The sequence below is a fragment of the Lathyrus oleraceus genome, chromosome 3, assembly GCF_024323335.1.
Source record: "Lathyrus oleraceus cultivar Zhongwan6 chromosome 3, CAAS_Psat_ZW6_1.0, whole genome shotgun sequence".
Taxonomy (NCBI): Eukaryota; Viridiplantae; Streptophyta; class Magnoliopsida; order Fabales; family Fabaceae; genus Lathyrus; species Lathyrus oleraceus.
In genome coordinates this window covers 131,381,684-131,401,004 of record NC_066581.1, presented here as the reverse complement: position 1 = coordinate 131,401,004, position 19,321 = coordinate 131,381,684, and the positions used below count along the sequence as shown (strand labels likewise).

The window sequence follows — 19,321 nt, the reverse complement described above, 5'->3', positions numbered from 1 at the left end:
TGCGTCTGCAAATCCATATCACTCTTCGACTTTCCTGCAGCTCTTTCAGCCATTCTTTGTTCATGAGATTCAAGTGTCCCTTGAAGCTCTTCCTTTGTCAGTTTTGACAAATCTTTCGAATCTTCTATGGCTACGTGATCGAACTTTGGAGCCAACGACCTCAAGATCTTTCCAACAACAGATCTTGATGTCAACACTTCTTCACATACCTTGATTTGATTCACCAGTTTTGTAACCTTAGTGAAGAAATCACTTACGCTTTCATTGTCTTCCATCTGAAGAAATTCATATGTCCTTTTGTGAGTTTGTAACCTCACCTCTTTCACCTTCTCCCTGCCTCCAAACGGCTTCTCCAGAATTTCTCATGCTTCTTTTGTTGACTCGGCGTCACTAACCTTTTCAAAATTATCTGAATCAACACATTGATGGATTATAAAGAGAGCTTTATAATCTTTCTTTTTCAATTCTTTATGTGCAACCATTTCTTGATTCGTCGCATTTTCTACAAGCGTTGTTACTCCTTCCTTCACAAGATCCCAAAGATCTTGATAATAGAACACAATATTTATCTGCTTGTACCAATTCTCATAATTATTGTTCTTGATAATCGGTAGATTCGCTGGAAAATACCCGTTTGGATGTTTCATTGTCATCGTGATTTTCTTCCCACGAATCGCTTAAACTGGAGCTCTTGATACCAGATGTTGGAAATCCACCGCAGCCTATGGAGAATTTCAATCAATCTTGATGAACAAGGTTGTTATCAATCACACAATAACAATGAAAAAGAGAAGAACAATTGAGAAAGAAAAGAAAGAACGATGAAGAGGAAGAATATTTTCTGCAGAGTTTCTCTCTGTCCACAACCTATGGAAAACTTCTTTATTCACTTTGCAACTGCAAAATTATGTGAATACAATGTTATGACTTCTCTATTACAATAATAAGGGTTACTCCCTCTATTTATAGATTTAGATTAACTTATTCCCTAAGTCAAAGCTCAAAATTATAAAAGTGCAAAATAGTTAACGCTACTAAAAATAAGCCTAAGTCGAAATCCTGTGTGAAGCAATATGCTTCGACACACTAGTACAACTCGACACACTATGTGATTCGACACTTCCTTACTTTTGTCGAACAACCTGCTTCGACACAAGGAATTACAATTCAACAATGTTTCCATAAATTTATGAAATATATGTGTTTCATGTATGGTATGTTGGTTCTTTTATGCTTGAACTTCGTTGTCAATATATTCATACTAAATAGCAGAGCTCATAAAATTCATGTACAAATTTAATATAGTTTGCATGTTTTTATTAATATGTTTATTTTTATCAAATAAAAATTAATTTAATAATATAATATAATATAATAAGATAATAAAATCATCAATTTCTTAGTTAAAAATATTTTTTAGGTTATTTTGTAATTATCAACTAATGTAACCGATAATTTCTCAAACATTCAAATTAATTTATTAACAATCAGTCATCAGCTACCATCTATAAATTATCAACTATAAACTATCACTTATTCGCTAGTTTTTACCTAAAGAGCATTGGTTTCCTCTAATCCATTTATCAATGAATGGTTTTTCGTTAGATATTATTTTCATTATTTAAGATATTTTAAAATAAATAATAAAAATTAAAAAAGTTAGTTGAATTATTAAACTATTGATTATTTATATAATTTTATAAATTTACTTTTAAATGAGATCATTATTAATATTTGTGTAATAGTAGTGCAAAATGCGAACAAAAAATATGTAAAATAATTATAGATATATAGATAAACTAATTATTAATGTAATTTAAAATATAAAATTTAATAATATAAATAAATAATAAACTCAAAAAAATCTTATATTTTGAGATATAACAAAAATTTAACTAGTTTCTAAATTCAAATTTTATATACTTTTTTCTAAATAAATCATATCCTATAGTTTTATTATGTATAGAATACATATTATTCCATACCGGTATAGGTATTGTGTCCATGTTTCATTTGTCTACCATCATCTACAAAATTATTGATTTCACCACTAATTCTCAATTGGGACCCATTTTAACATTTTTCTTATATTTATATCATACTCACTCCCATACACTTCTTCCATATCATATCACCCATACTTTGATCAAAATCATTCTCCTTTCTGCTATAACTTTATCACTAACCTTTTTCTTCATGGCTCTCATTCTCTTTGCTATTTTTATCTTAATGCCATCTTTAACCAATGCTTATTGGCCACCTTCACCTGGTTACTGGCCAAGCTCAAAGTTTCAGTCTATGAGTTTTTACAAAGGTTTTACAAATCTTTGGGGACCCCAACACCAAACACTAGAACAAAATGGATTGACAATTTGGCTTGATAGAACCTCAGGAAGTGGATTCAAATCGGTTCGTCCGTTCCGATCCGGGTATTTTGGTGCTTCCATTAAGCTTCAACCTGGTTATACTGCAGGAGTTATAACAGCTTTCTATGTAAGATTTGGCAACATGGTCTATATGTTTTGGATTGACAACGAATTCGGTGAAATCAAAATGTATATGATTATACCGAACTCGTTGTCAATTCAGATATGCACTAATTGTTTAGCTTATTAATTATAATTAGTACTAATGATGATTAATTGTTGGATTATTGGCAGCTATCAAATAATGAAGCACATCCTGGTTACCATGATGAAGTGGACATTGAGTTTCTAGGGACAACATTTGGAAAGCCTTATACTTTGCAGACCAATGTTTATATAAGAGGGAGTGGAGATGGGAAAATTATAGGTAGAGAAGTCAAGTTTCATCTTTGGTTTGATCCTACCAAAGGTTTTCATCACTATGCTATACTTTGGAGTCCTAAGGAGATAATGTAAGTCACTCTATGATTTAACTATATTTCTGAATTTCTCTGAATTTGAAATTAAATACTTAGATTATGAGTGTTAATCTAAAATAAGAGTAGACAGGGTAGACATCATAGTCGTCTTTAAGTTTTTAGAGTCCTGCAGAGATTAATTATAGTTCAGCAGTGATAAAACAATTAAAGATTCTATTTATTCATAGTTTAACAATGACAAACGTATTATGAAGTCTTATTCTACCGTAATTTAACTGTGAGATCATATTTAACCACAATATAACATAACAGTAGAAAATGTGAGGTATGTATTGGGTATTATAGGGAAGATAATCCACATTTAAGGTTGGATTATGTGTTTGTGGTAGTGCAAGATTGATCTTAATCAATTTTGCATCAAAGTTAGGAAGTGGAAAATGAAAGACTAACAATATAGTTTTCTCTGAAATAAAAAAAGAAAGCAAATAGGGATGTGACAGAATTAATAAAAAGTCATACAGAAAAACAAAACCAAGGTCACATGAATGGCACAAAAATCATAACATTGACACTAACACCCAACAAATGAAAAGTGAAAAAGTAACATTAATTTATTCAAGATTGGTTAAACTATAGGTAACATTGATAGAAATGATTTATACTGTCAGATTCCTAGTGGATGATGTGCCTATAAGGAGGTACCCTCGGAAGAGTGACACAACATTTCCAATTAGACCAATGTGGCTTTATGGTTCAATTTGGGATGCTTCATCATGGGCAACAGAAGATGGAAAATACAAAGCTGATTACAAGTATCAACCATTTGTGGCACACTATACAAATTTCAAAGCTAGTGGTTGCACAGCTTATGCGCCTCGATGGTGTCGGCCGGTTTCGGCTTCACCGTATGGCTCTGGTGGATTGAACTCACAGCAAAATAATGCAATGAGATGGGTGCAAAGATATCATATGGTTTATAATTATTGTCAAGATTCAAAAAGAGATCATAGATTAACACCTGAATGTTGGGGTTAAAGATTGTACTTTTTGCAATTTTTGGGGGGTGTCCCAAAAAAACAATACTGTTGTCTTGTGATCTTTCTTGTTTGTTTGAGAAAAGTTTTCTTTTTAGCTTTGTGGGGGGTGATTTGAGGTGGGGTCCTCTCTATTGTGTGATTTTTTTTTTGTCTTTGTCACATTTATTTTATTTGAAGTTAAACTACACCAAATGGGAGAGAGAAAAGAATAATGTTTGTGAATGTCCAAGAAAAGCAAAGTGGACAATTATGTATGGGTTGGTAAATGTGGCACTGTTGGGTGCGAATATTATAAGCATACTCTTAATTTTATAACGTTATTGTCATTTTTATAACGACAATAAAGAGAACAGCATCATAAATAAGCAAGACTTCTGACATGAAACTTGATTATCAATGTCGTCTCTTGAAAAATGTCTGTTGGGCGTAAAAACTGAAATGAACACATGAATCTTGTAAAGTAAAGATCGTGGACCATTGCATTGATATATGAATTATAAGTAAAACAGAGAGGAAAATTAGTATGAATAGAGTAAAGTAAAGTTCGTGGACCATTTTTCTTCGTATTGTATTATCTAATTAACAATATTAAGATAGCTCTATCACTTTAGGAGGTACCTTCTGGAAGATGTGAGTGTTGGTGATTGAAATAAAAGTGGTAGTGCAAGCTAACCGGGCATGATGATTAGAAATTTTTATTCAAATCCCTAATTTTTTTTTAAAATATTTCAAAATAATACAGTTTTTAAATTTTTTTTTCTAAATTGTTCATGTTTTAAACAAAAAATACGTAAGATATATGCGTCAGATCAATTGACGCATATCCTTAAATTTTAAGTGGAGGCGCCAATTGGATTGGCTACAGCACATTGTGCTGACAATCCAATTAGTACCCATGTGTTATTTGGAAGAAGAGACGCAAATTGGTATGACGGGATAATGTAAAATTTTTGGGTTATAAATAGATGTGTTGTGTAATTCATTTTTCCACATCTCATTTCGTCGTATTGCAAACATGTTTGGTGTTCGTCATCACTGTGGAAAAATGATTTATTCGAGATACAAGTTTCCGATGTTGATGCTCTTCTGGAACATCTGTAGTTTCGATCAACTGAAGAGGGAGTTGGTTCGTTGGTTAGATGAAAAAATACCAGAAGGAAAAAAAATTAGAAGTATTGGGAGACTCGATAGTATATTTGGTTGGGTGCGAGTCAAAACTGATAAGGATGATAGAAAAATGATGTTTGGACGAGATGACATCAGATTGATTGTTGTAATCAATTAGAAATATTTTGTTTTAAGTTTTCTTATGTTGTAGTGATGTTTGTTGTTAACCTTGTTGTAACAAAAAGATAATGATATATAAAAATTCAAGGTTACAAAAAGACTATGATGCAGATGTTGCTCCTAGATTGAGACATTTGTTCTTATTCTGTCATGGTTGACGACATATACTACATAATCTTATCATTTTATCAGTCGTATCCATTTTTGTTCTAATACGCGTGCTGTTTGGCCGGTCTTTTTTCTTTCTTCGCATCTCATCGTTGTGTCAAACTATATCATCTTCATATGGAGGCCAGTATTCCTCCATTGGTAGCACTGAGAAGCTTTTGCCATACACATTTATGACAGTAATGGCCTTGTAAACATCAGATAGATGGCTGTAAGCGTCTTGGCGAGTATGTGTGCATGTCGCAATGACATGGGAGCAAGGAATACGGAAGGCCTAGAACTTTCCACAATCGCACCAACTTCTGTTTAATTTGACAGCATAGGATAAATTTGGTTTCCCCTCATTGTGGTCCATTATTTCCTGTACGCTGAAATTTTGCCTATGACGGTCAAAGATTGTAACCGCGTGTGTGCTAGCTTTGATACTTTCCTCTTTCATCACTTTGATACAACATTCACTGAATATTTGACCTGACATTAACAATGCACTCCATCTTTCACCTCTGGTTGCGAAGGTAGAAGCCAACCTAAAATAGGTTATTCTGACCAAAGCGGTTATTGGTAGATTTCTAATGCCTTTGAATACGTCGTTCATGCACTCCACAAGGTTTGTTGTCATGTGGCCTCATCGACAGCATCTGTCAAATGACATTGTCCACTGCTCTACTGGTATGTTATCCATCCATCTTCCTGCATCTGCATTAGACAATCTAATTTCATCACGGTAATGTTGAAATGACGTCTGAGTTAGAGCATACCCCGCATTCACCACTCTTTTGCGAAGGTTCTTATCTTTGATTGCATGCATGAAGTTTTGTGCAATATGTCTAATGCAATAGACATGGGTAGAAGGAGGATCATGTCATCCATTATCATGGTTTTTGTAAGCACTCTCAATGGAAGCATGTCTATCTGAAATCAAACAGAGATTGGCTTGTGGAGCAGCATGTGTTCTAAGATGTCAAAGGAAGAAACCCTAACCACCAACGGTTTCACCTTCAACTAGAGCAAAGGCAATGGGAAAGACATTATTGTTGTCGTCTTGTGCAACAACCATAAGCAAAGTACTCTTGTATTTGTCGTATAACCATGTTCCATCAATTTGAATAATAGGTTTGCAGAATGCAAAACCTTTGATGCACGGTTCAAACGCCCAAAATAGGCGATGAAAGATTCTATTTCTAGCAACACAAGTTATGTCTGGCGTAAATGCTGGCAATGTCTCCATAATTGCAACAATTCCTGGTACGTATGTTTTTAAGGCCCATAAAAAACGTGGCAATTCTTTGTATGAATCCTCCCAGTTGTGAATACCTATTCAACAACATTTGTCCTAGCAATCCACGCTTTCTTGTAAGATGGAGTATAATTATATCTTGTGACGATATGAGATATTATTATACTCACCTTCATTGATGGGTCTTTGTTAACAAGCGGCAAAATATCTTGACATATCAATGCAGCGCTTAATTTACGGTGATCTTGTTCAACATTAGTTGCAATGCAACTGTGAGGTGGGTCTATAGAAGCTATCTCCTAAGAGTCACTTCTCTTTTTATGAGATGCAGGCAACCGAAACTTGCAAAGGATGTTACGATATTCGATGACATACATTCTCGAATCAGTGTGTTTCACAGTGAAATCAGCAGAGTTATTCATGTGAAACTTTTTGATATCTCGCACACATTCTTCTTTAATGCGCAACATGTCTCTCATTTTTAACTCACCCTCTAATCGTGGATACGGATTATAAAAAACATTGTTGGATGTTTCATCGTCATGCAGATTCATGTTTTTCATATGTTGAGGCAGATTATATACATGACTTAGAGGTAATGGCGTTGGATGATCGTCATCTTCAATGTTGTTGTTCAACATATGATCGACCTGTGTCTCGGTCTCTTCTTCTTCTTCATCAACGACGTTGACTTCTGCTTCTGCTTCTGCTTCTACGTAGGCTTCATCTGAGTTTTCTGAATCAAATTCATCAGATTCAACTTGATTAGTTATCTGAGATTGCTGAGATGGTATACTTGGTTGAAGAGTAATATATAACTTAATAGAGTTGCAACCAGAATGTTCGTGACTAACAAACATATATTCAACATCATCATTGTCTCGTACCTTTAGCAGAAAAAAATTGCATTGATTGTTCTAAAAAAAATTGGATTTTGATACGTGATTTGTGACACAAGACGAGATCCTATGCAGGATTCAATTTGTTTTTTCAAATGCAAAAAATCTGAATTTCTCTTGATCGTAAGTCGGATAGTATCGGTGTTTCGAAAATAAAACTTATATAGATCATACTCATATGTCTCACCGTTGCAGTGAGCATTGATAGTACATTTTGGTGCAGATGACATTGTAATATTTCTTATGCAGATGAAAAGTAATATTTTTTTGGTGCAGATGAATTTCTGTTGATTGTTGGATGTAGATAGTAAGACACTTAAATAGATAAGTGATGTGTCAAACATGCAATCTAGAGGTAAGTAATGTGTCAAGCATGCAAAGCTAGAGGTAAGTGATGTGTCAAGCCTGCAAGCTAGAGGTAAGTGATGTGTCAAACATGCAAGCCCTAACGTCAGTCCAATTGGCGCTAGCTTGTATTCTTTGTACATGGACGCCAGTCCAATTTGCGCTACCATGTCTTCCTTGAAGACCTCGTAACTAAGCATGCAGAGCCATGCAGGCTCCAGGCTAGGTGAAGATGAAGCATGCTTGTAAGCCTAGAAGGCACCACTTTGATTTGCGCTAGCATGTGATATTTGCATGTGTAAGCCAAACCATTTGGCGCTAGCATGCAAGCACTACTATCCATGCATTCAAACTTTTGCATGTATTTGCATGTCACTCATTATAAATAGCCATGCAACTCTCACATTCTTCCTCATCAACAATCACTTCTTCCTCTACAACAACAACTCTTTCATCTACAACAACCATTGTTTCAAATATTTACTCCGACAAGATGTCTCTCCTCACTACGGGTGAATCGCACAAAGGCACAGTTGCAAACATAACAACTTATGTAAGCGTTTAATTCTTGTTATTTTTCTAGAATAATTTCAAATAGCGATACTTAATTTGTTGTTTATCTTTAATAAAGTAATGTATTTTGTTGTTTCTTTTTTAGGATATTTCTAGGTTTCAAACTCGGGTCCACGAATTTGTACACATGGACCCGATGATTCAATCGTATGTCAAACTCGCCGGTTTTGGACATATAAGCAAAATAATGTCTTGGTCGGTGGATAATAAATTTATTCTTGCGTTATGTGAAAGATGGTGTCCCGAGACACACACATTCTGGTTTCCAACCGGTGAATGTACCGTGACGCTAGAAGACGTCTACATGTTATTGGAACTCCCTATCGAAGGTAAGGCGGTAAATGGTAAAACCAACTATGTGAATTCAATTTGCATGGACCTCTTGGATGTTGATTTGTTAGATGATAACTCGAGAGGTCAAGGTATACTTCTTTCACGCCTTAAGGCATATTATAACAGCTTACAGTTAGATGGGAATTCTACCGAAGAGACTCGATGTTACCACAAGAAAATTATAAGGCATGTTGAAGGCGTAATTAATGAAAGTGCGTTAGGAATTTAAGGCTTATACCCCACCAATGGGTGGTTTGAAAGAAAGTTGTGCCTAAGATAAGCAAGAGCTGAGAAAATCATAAGTCACCAGGAGATGAAACCGACAGAAGAATCATGTTTGGTCGAAATCCATTTTGTCGACTGAACTGAAGATGGGGACTTGAGAAATTCTTGGTTGTGTCAAACACATAGGCGACGGGGTCGACCTAAACACCTGAGCGGGAGAAGTTTGAAATTGAAAATAACCAGCAATTATAAGGAGAATAAGCGCCAGAAGATGGAGCAGTTTGTAGATCGTGTATGGAGCAGTTTGTAGATCGTGTGGCACGACGGCTGTTATTTTTAGAAGTTTTTCCTGTAGGCAGTCTCTTTAGTTTATTATAAATAGGAGATCCCACAAAGGGCTCGAGGTTTTCACTTTGTACCAAAATCACTTGTAAAAAACTTCTCATTCCCGACGCGAGGAAGCAAGAGTTTTTAAGAGTGCTATGTACGTGAATCACCACATTTATTTCAATGCAACTTCCTTATTTTTCAATTGTTCCCGTTGAACACTTTATTTTAATTTCATTTACTTTTGAATTATCATTTTTCGTTGTCGTCTACGCTGTCGACACTAATTCTATTACGATAATAGAATTGACCAAAAGCGTGTTCGTCGTGTACGTCTTTTGAATGTTGTAGTGCTATCGGTCACGAGTCACCCATAGGCTATAGCATCATCATCATTTCGTGTGGAAAAATTTGTGCTTGTTCAATACTTTGTCAGAAGCCGTTTCTCACAAAGTCAATTATCTGTCAAATTGAATAAGTCACCCTGTCACACTAGCACATGTCTTAGGATCAACTGGTCGATCCTGCAAGTAACCCTTAGTTTTAAGGCCTAGGGAGGATCAACGGTTGTTTACCAATTTCCACAGGAAACACTCGAATAATAAAAAATAGGTGTTACATTATGATTTTAATTGGTTCATTTTTATTTCCCGAAGGTAGTGGTTCTAGTATGCATGTTATGTATTTACCTTTACTAAGACATGTAGATAGAATTAGAAGTTACAGTTAGGGGTCTGCATGTTTGGCTTATCTTTATAGCTCTTTGTGTAAAAATTCACACAAAGACACATCTACATTTTCTGGATGTGTTGTTTTGCTCCAAGCATGGGATTGGTCCAGACTATCGTCTCTAGCGTCCGTCAACAACAACCCACTCACATTCCTGTATGCACAAAAGTAAGTTCTTAAAAATGGATTATATTTACTTATTTTATCGATTATTATCTCTAAATAATATTTTTACTTTTATGGTGCAGATGGTCAGCACGTGGTATGAGTTATAACAGATATCCTAGACACTGTATTACCCAGTATCGCAATCTCTTGGATCACCTTCGATCGACAGATGTATGGCCATTAACCTAATTATTTCGTAATAATTTGTTAATTTCTTCTACCAAATTTATAATCTAATATATGTTCACATTTCAGTTCATTTGGCGTCCATATCTAAATTTGGATCATGACCATGAAATCAACGAACAAGACGTAGCCGTTTGGACTGCATGCACATCGATCATAAGATTCACCACTGTGGAGATGCACAATAGTGATCGTGTTAAATTGCAGTTCGGTATGCTTCAACATATCCCAGATCCTCCGACAAACCTAGGAGGATGGCATCTACGCAAAGTTAACGACCAATGGAACTTTAACTCATGGCAAAGCTTCGTTAGATCTAAGTGTCGCAAATGGAAGCACCGCCAAGACCATGTCTTAACAGATGTTGTGATGCCAACTGAAGAAAAACCAAGTCATAATTATATGGCTTGGTACATATCGGTTGAATTTGAGTTCATCGTCGATGATATGTACCTATACGACCCATGTCAGGCAACTTACACATCATAAGGCTCAACATCTAACCCCCAACAACATTGTCAGACCGGCTACTCACAACCCCCTATTCATCGAAATTTCCGATCCACAAACACACAAACATACAACCCTAACATTTCATACACCCAACCACAATACCAAGAGCATACCCCGTACCACCAACAACAACTAGATCATCATCAAGATACCCAACATCGTTATGCACCCAACACATCACCCTACCATAGTCGCCTTAGCCAAAACACTCAACGATCATTTAACACCAACCGTCCCTCCTCCTACCATAGCCAAGAAGCCTAACATCTCAAAACCAAAACCTTCAACAACCATATATCTACCAAACACTACAACAATCATTTCAACCTTTCCTCGACGCATCATTCACACCAATGTCTCCCTTCAATCGTCTCGGTCGCCCTCCAATAACTCAAACACAACCCAACTACTCTGACATGGGTCATGAACTCAGCTATGGCGGTACCCCTTCGATGCATACACAAGACTACGCTGATTTGTCTGACTATCTCAGGCAATCTCCTGCAATTAGTGGTGATGTTCCTAGATCCTCAGATACTCAAACACATGGGTGAATCATCAACGTGGGTTAGGACCACGAGTTCGGGTAGCTAGGGAATGTGGGACCGGAGGTTGGTTAGGTGATCCCGGTCATCGACATTAATCTTTTTTGTGTAAACAGATATTAATATTAATATGAATTGGTCCAATTTCAACTTTATCTATCATGTACAATGTTTTTCAAAAACAATTACGAAACACACACAAGTGTCAGACCAATTAGCGTCTCCTTTAAAACTTAACACATAGGCGTCAATTAGATTGACAACACAAAATAGACTAGTCAATCCAATTGACGCTTCCTCTCTAAGTTTAAAAGTCAACACCGATTCATTTGGCACCTCCTCTTCAAAATAGGGTAATTTGATCATTTTTTTGAAAATTAGATTATTTTGGGAATTTTCTTTAAAAACTGGATTATTTGGGTAAAAAATTCTGATGATTAACAATTTGAAAAATTAATGTAACTTGAAACATTAATTTTAGCATTTTTAACTTATTTTAGGTATTTATATTTTTTTCAAATTGAAGAGGGGTGGTTAGAATGTAACATACAAATCAACTTGAGTTGTCGATTTCGAAAAATGACCCGGAGACTCAAATCAATCTTCATTGAATTATCCTGATCACTACTTACGTTGTCCTTAATGATAGAATTTCCTATAGTGGGGGAATATAAATATCAACGTTACATCTCTAATATATAAAATATAGGAATAGTTACCAAATAAAAAAAAGCTTTGGAAAATTATAAATATCAATATCACGGATCTAATATATAAAATACAGGAATATTTACACAAAGAAATACCCTTGAAAAACAATAAATATCTCAACTACTTTACGGACAGCTAAATTCTGAGAAACAAAACTGGACAAAAAAGAACCAACATCTATGAATCAAAGTATAGCCGTACTGTCTCACTTGAGATTGGTACGGAACAGTTGCAATGAATTGCCAGTTAAACACCCAAGCATTCCATGACTAGGTGAGTACCTAACATCACGAACCTGAGCTGGCATTTCGAATCGCTGAATGGTTCTAAAAGATGGCAACTCTTGCAAGACCATGTCGCATGTAGCTTCATCTCCGGATACAAATAATCTATTTTGATTCTGAGTGTCTATAATTACACATTTTGGTAGTCGAATATCACTTACATTGGCATTCGAGGAACCCATCTTTTGGTAATTATCACAGCCAGTTCTCTTTAACAATACGTGAGAGCCCTGTACTCCTTGTCCAGTAACATAAGGAGTAGGCCAAAATTGAGAATTAGGCACATCCACCAAGGTGTTGAACTTTGGACGGTGCGAAACAACAATGTCATCACTGCTCGGGCAATAGGCAAGGGATATACAAACTCCTTGATCATAAGCATCAGGATCATAAGGCTCGGGAACTACAAACCTTCACATTTTCATTAAGAAAAAAATAGAGCATTAGGAGAGGTAAATAAATATACCATAAGCTTTACCCCAATAATTGCTTCCAAAATCAAAACTGGCCTTATAGAACAAAATCATAATTGAAAAAAAAAATCCATCATACGTTATCTCATCAGACTTATTTCCAATAAAGCAAAATGTGAATTTCCAAAATGCAAAAGAAACCGGGTAAAAGATTTGGAGATAGTAATAATTTTGAAAAAGGACGCTACACTATCATGCAAACTTCAGGAACAATAATATACAAATTAAAACTGTACATCAAAATTGAAAAATCACAATAATTACTGGATATAAAGCAAACCAAGCATAAAGCAATATCCATAAAGTCCAAACAGCCTACCGTTCTTCAGAATCAATGTTCCATTGACAAGGCCCGATGGCAGATGCGGATAGGATACTTCTGGCACCAGACGGAAGACTCGATGTTTGTGCAAGAGACTGCAAGCTATGAACAGGGTTGCTAGTTAACCCAGCTAAACACTTTAAGGGTCCTGCAGTTTGTCTCGTATCAAACACCAGAACAGAACCATTCTGCAGGAAAGTTCTATGATGATTAGCACTTTAAGTTCTTAGATCCAATAAATACAACAACAAAAAATGCTGACCTGTAGTCCAGCATATATGTAATGTGTACTGTTACGATCCCATGAGCAGGACCAAGCAGGAACCTGGAATATGATTTTCACAAGTTATAAACCCCACCTGTAAACTGACTCGTGAAGATTGAAAGGTTTAATAAGCAACACTAGTGCATCTTTGGTATCAAGGTAGATTTGCCTAAACCACAATGAACCAACGAAACTTAGCAAAAGTTACAGTTAGCTTCTAGAAATCACGGTGACTCATCGTGATTCTAGCAAATTCAGTGATACTAAACATGCACTTAGCATAACATGAGAAAAAAGATACAAATATTTACTATTATATAGGAGTAAATCTATTTAAATAATTAGGTGGGAGCATTTCCTGTCATTTTGTAGGTTTAGCAAGAATCTTCTAAAGCAAAGGCTTTAGGCCTCCTAAAAAAATTATTTTTCATGGATTAAAAGCCTCAATAAAAATAAAATATTTTAGATGTATTATTAAAAGGCCTCAAAAAATTAAAAACATTCAACCACAACAAATAAAAGGTCTCACAAGTATAAAAAGATATACTAACTGACATGCTTAATTAATAATTTGTATCTCTAAAAGCAAGAATTAAAAGTAAAATCTATATAAAACTATAACATTAAAAGGCCACTTTTTTTCCGCTAATGACTATATTTAGAGTTTTGCTTTATGCTTCAATAAATGTTGGGCCAACCCTGAGAGAAATACTATAATTTTAAGGATAGCTACTTATGCAAGTTACAACAGCATTCTTTGCAAAATAAAATTACTCTAATTTATAAGTACCCATTACTTACGCAAGTTAATGGGTACTTATAGTGGCTAACTCTAATTTTCCAAAATGGCACCTTCTTGGCTGTTCATTTTGGATTTCTTTTACTTAATTTAAGGATACTTCTACTCAGCTTTTACTCTCATCTCTTCTTCTCGTCATTTTAATCTTTAATGATAAAAATAAATAAATACTATATGTATATTGCAATATTATTCTAAGAAACCAAAAATCATAGAAGTTATAAACTATTACCAACAGATTTATTTTGACTAAATCATAATGACTGATCAAACTTCTACCTGTAGATTATAATCGAGAACAGGGGTGCCACTGAGGAAGCTGAAACAACATGAAATACATTAACGAACAAATTTTACATCGTAAGACCATATGAATTAGTACTTAATGCAACTATACCTGAGCACTGATAATTTCTTCCCTAATGAAGCATAGAGGACCTGTGTATTATCGAAAGGAGAAATGTGCATGTCTCTGACACCATTTGCAGATGAAGGCAATACAATATCTTGCATCTCAAATGGAGATATTAAGCTCAACTACAAAGCCAGGTTTCCAGAAACACCAAAGTGAAATCAGTCATTGAATAAAGAGATGTAAAAGCCAACATATACACATGAATATTTCAAATTCAAGAATCTTACTTTAGATAGCAAGTGCACATCACCTATTGCTTTTGGTTTATGTGCAATTAATACAATTTGATTGTAAGTGTCCATATCAAATATGCGGGCACCTTCCAGTGGAAATGCTTTCTAAAAACAGCAAAACAACTTAAACTTAGTAAATAAAATTCATGTTACCCAAAAAAACAGACTAGACCATTTAATGATACTTAAACGAAACATTTTTATTTTATACAAAGAATTTGAAGAAAATCGGACATTCTACATGCAGAGTTATTAATCCCCCGGATAGCGGAGCGGCCGACCCCAAAAATGGGATAGCGGATAGCGGGATAACTTTTTTGACTAATTATATGAATAATCTACCTGTATATTTAATGTTGATTAAATAACGTTTTGGAGTAATTATATGAATAATCTACATATATTAATCCCATAATCAATATATTTAAAAAGAAAGAAAAAAAAACAATCATATGAAAGAAAATACTACCTGAAAACAAATAGAAAAACAATGAATAGAGAAGAACATGATAGAGAACAAAATAGAAAAGGAGTTAGGGCAAAAGAAGCAGCGCGCAAAAACACAAGAAGCAGCGGAAAAAAAAAACGAGATGGAGAAAGGTGATAACAAGAATGAGAGAGGAGAAAACACGAACGACCATAATAAATTTTCCACTTTTAAATTTTTTTAAGGGTTAAAAGGTGTTTTTGCACTCCAAAAAAGCCCTAAAAGCAGAAAACCGCTCGGGGCCGGGAAGCACTGCTCCCGCAAGCCGCTATCCCAGCTTTCGCAACCGCTATCCAAAACTGGGATGCGCGCCGCTCCTCCGTAGCGGAGGGTTGCTGCACCAGGAGAGAATCTCGGGATAGCGCCTGGAGCGGCCGCTATTAATAATTGTGAGAACATGGACCCATCTATATTGTTAATCCCAGACAGCGTTGCATAGCACCGGCCCCCTAAAATGCTACTATAACAGTAGAGCAGATAGCGGGATAGCCGCTATTTTATAGACTAAAAACCAGTGCATAAAGTAAGCTTAAATACTCAAAAACAGACTAATACACAAAATTAAAGAGATCATCATACTTCATAGTTAAAGAACCTAAAGTATAAAGTAATAAAACTTAAGCATAGAAGAAGAATAAAATAGAACTGAACTAATGGTGGGAAGAAAAGCGGACCAAATTATTTGTGAGCAAAAACATAACACTACTCTTCAAAGGGTTCGGATTGAAATTACCCTTAAAAAAAGGAATTTATCCCCAAAATTCTAATAGTGTCTGCAATTAGCGGCCGCTTCAGCCGCTATTGTTGATAGCAGTTCGCGTACCAATAGCGTTACACTGAACCCTACCACCGCTACACTATTCCACTATAATGATGCTATAGCGTGTTACTGACAACATAGCCCATAAAGTAGAAAATAAGATAAAAAGAAAATGGCACACCTGAAATACAAAATTGCAAAATGATCCTTTTCCATGGGACATTGGGTTATAGTTTCGCTCTGCATGATACATTAAGTAAACAATACAATGTGCTCAATGAAATAAACTGCAGATACTTTTGATTGACAGAAGGCATTTATTGTTATAGACAAAGAAAGGCATTTACTGAATTTTTAAACAATTATTACCAGATTCATATCTCCATTGAGAATTCCCAGTGACATCCATTAATCCGGATTGTCTACTTTGCATATCTAGTAACAGCTGCTCCAAATAAGTGTTTTTCTACATAACCAAAGTTAGAAATTATAACAATTTAAAAACACACATACAAAGACCCATAACTCATACAGCTTAAAATCATTAGAAATAGAAACTAATAAGACAGTTATCAAAGCACCATGACAGCAAAGCAACAAAGTAATTGGTAAAAGTGAAGATTAAATTGTTGGCATTATCTAAATTAGTTTAATGGGAAGGGGAGTGTAACAAAGATGTCTAAAAACAAGACACAGTTCTGCCAGTTATTCCATATAAAAATATGGACGGTACCAGAAATGGATCTAATATGGAAAAGAGTTCTAACTTTTTTAAAACAACACATTTTTTGCAACCTAAGCAGCAGGTATCCATGGTATCCATCCATCGTCATCATCATAATGCCAAAAGCATACCTCCTTAAGGTTCTTAACATCAAGATGCAATGCAGCTTCTCTCTTCTTCCATCCCGCTTCTTTCTTGCGCCAATCACCATCCTAAGAACAAAATTTACAAATTTTTTTAACAAAGACTAATGAAAACATAGCCTCCTATATTCAAGGAGAATCCCAGCCCATAAAATGCAATAAAAAAACCACCATAGATAAAAAAAATCCATAAAGACATCCTACCTTACTCTCAAGAGAAGCACATTTGGTCTCAAGTGACCGAATTCTCTGCCAACAGAAAAGAACGAATCAGACAAACAAGTTTCTTGAAATTTAAGACTTGCCTTTGATCGTAACATTGAGACAACCTTATCAGATTCTTCATCAACAGCAACCACTCGGGAAGCATAGAGTTTCCTCACATCTTTCATGGAACATTCCATATTACATTGAGGACACTAGAAAGAAAGAACACACAAAATGTGAAAGTTAAACACCCTATTCCTTCTTCTTTTGCTGGTATATCAAATTCAGAATGCAACTTGCAACCAAACAAACACATTATCCAATTACCTTCCCCGAATTGCGTCGCTGTTTAAGCCATTTTTTGATGCAAGACATGCCATAAATGTGCCCACAAGGAAGACAACTAAACTCATTCATCCAAAAAACAAACAAATCAACCACAAATCGACAATGTGCATATCAAAAAATATATAAAAGCAAAATATGTGACATTAGGGTTTAGCGGTGGCACCAGACGTGATGATCGCCGTCATCGGTCCAAGCATCCATACAAATAGGGCAAGTGAGGCCGTCAACCTCGGTGCGGTTCCAGTCATTCTCTTGACTGCCGTCGGCACTTTCGACCGGGATCGAAGAAGCTGAAGCCTCTACTCCTTCAGTTCTGCGGCGTTTGTTTCTGTCGTCTTCAACTGAATTTTGCCGTTCATCGTCGAGAACAACTATTACTTCGTCAGATGTAGGATTCCGGCGACCGTGAGAAACCCTAGACGACGGCACATCGGGAACATACTCTTCATCATCTTCTTCTTCTTCTTCATCTTCGTCTTCTTCTTCTTCTTCCTCATCGTCAAAAAATTCATCCATTACTAAATTATCGAATAGAGGATCTGCTCCGGCTGCCATGAGGTATTATTCTCCAGCCGGAATTTCGGTGTCGTCGAAGTTGCGCAAATCGAATGGAATATCGTCGTTGGTGAAATAGGAGAAATGGTTGAACGGAAAACTCATCAGTGTGGTGAGTTCGTTGTAGAAAACATGTGGCGAAGAAGAAAAGAGGTAAGTAGGCCTAAACACTGTAACGACATTACGACGGAGAAGAAAGGGGGTGTTTAAATGTTGCGAGGGTAAACCAAGGGCGCGGAAACGGCCCACAATAAAGCGGTTCACATTAATCATATTTCAGTTGGCATTAATGAGAGATATGTATTTGTTTGTTAATAGAGATTAATGATACTGAATAGTGACTCCATAATCCGATAGAATTATAATATTTATTCGGATCAGTATTTTAAAATTAAATGTGTGATTTGTCGAAATACACGTTTCTGATTGATTGAAAGTGTAAAAATATTTTATACAATTATTGTATAATTTATGGTTTTAAAATATTATTGAATAATTTATTTAAAAAGAAAAAAATAATAATATATATTCAGATTAAAGATAACGTATAATTTATGTAAATAATATATAAAAAAATATTATATTAACATTCAATTAAAATATTTTATATTATCAAATAATAATAGAATTTTAGAAAATATTTTATACGTGGTACATATTCTTTTATTTCTCTTATACAATTATAGGGACGTTTGTTTTAGAAAGATTATATACAATTTGCTATAGTTATAATCAACAGCGTGAGCAGCTATGGGAGCTGTGTTTCTTTTTGTATCTTTCAAGAAGTTAAATTAGAATTCATGAAACAAGTCGACAAAAAATGGAAGCTTGTAGATGACAAGTATTTCTACAATGATGATGATATTATTTTCTTTAAGGATCAGTTTTATGTTACTGATGTCTTCAAGCTACATATTTTAATTCAAATCTCGTTGTATAATTTTAGCAGAACAAAGACACTAAGAAAACAATAGTCTCTAACTCTACACCATAAATTTTATTATGAAGGTGAGAAAAACATAAGAAGGAAAATCGAATTGTATTAATTCTTTCAAACTTTTTTTCTATTATTTTTATTGATCTTAATCGGAGTCTAAATCTGCAGTTCAGAGTCTGACTTCAGAATCACTCAGAGTTTGAACCTTTTAAAAGTCTTTGTCAGATTCTGTAATAGAATC

At 35.1% G+C, this 19,321-nt stretch overlaps 2 protein-coding genes across 2 annotated transcripts; one reads left to right on the top strand and one right to left on the bottom strand.

Annotated features, from left to right (window-relative positions):
* Positions 1-2,102: 2,102 nt before the first annotated feature.
* On the top strand, positions 2,103-3,976 carry LOC127125776 (probable xyloglucan endotransglucosylase/hydrolase protein 32). The gene is made up of 3 exons (XM_051054598.1): positions 2,103-2,493; positions 2,661-2,878; positions 3,514-3,976. The coding sequence occupies exons 1-3, from the start codon at positions 2,197-2,199 to the stop codon at positions 3,878-3,880; spliced, it is 882 nt and encodes a 293-aa protein (XP_050910555.1). The 5' UTR covers positions 2,103-2,196; the 3' UTR covers positions 3,881-3,976.
* Positions 3,977-12,129: 8,153 nt separating this feature from the next.
* On the bottom strand, positions 12,130-18,420 carry LOC127125775 (uncharacterized). The gene is made up of 13 exons (XM_051054597.1): positions 17,752-18,420; positions 17,568-17,643; positions 17,363-17,452; positions 17,238-17,282; positions 17,022-17,102; positions 16,536-16,632; positions 16,348-16,406; positions 14,914-15,024; positions 14,669-14,808; positions 14,551-14,590; positions 13,470-13,532; positions 13,205-13,395; positions 12,130-12,823 (listed from the first exon to the last, which is right to left on the bottom strand). Exons 1-13 carry the CDS (start codon positions 18,141-18,143, stop codon positions 12,334-12,336), a joined length of 1,875 nt encoding a protein of 624 aa, XP_050910554.1. The 5' UTR covers positions 18,144-18,420; the 3' UTR covers positions 12,130-12,333.
* Between the last annotated feature and the right edge of the window lie 901 nt (positions 18,421-19,321).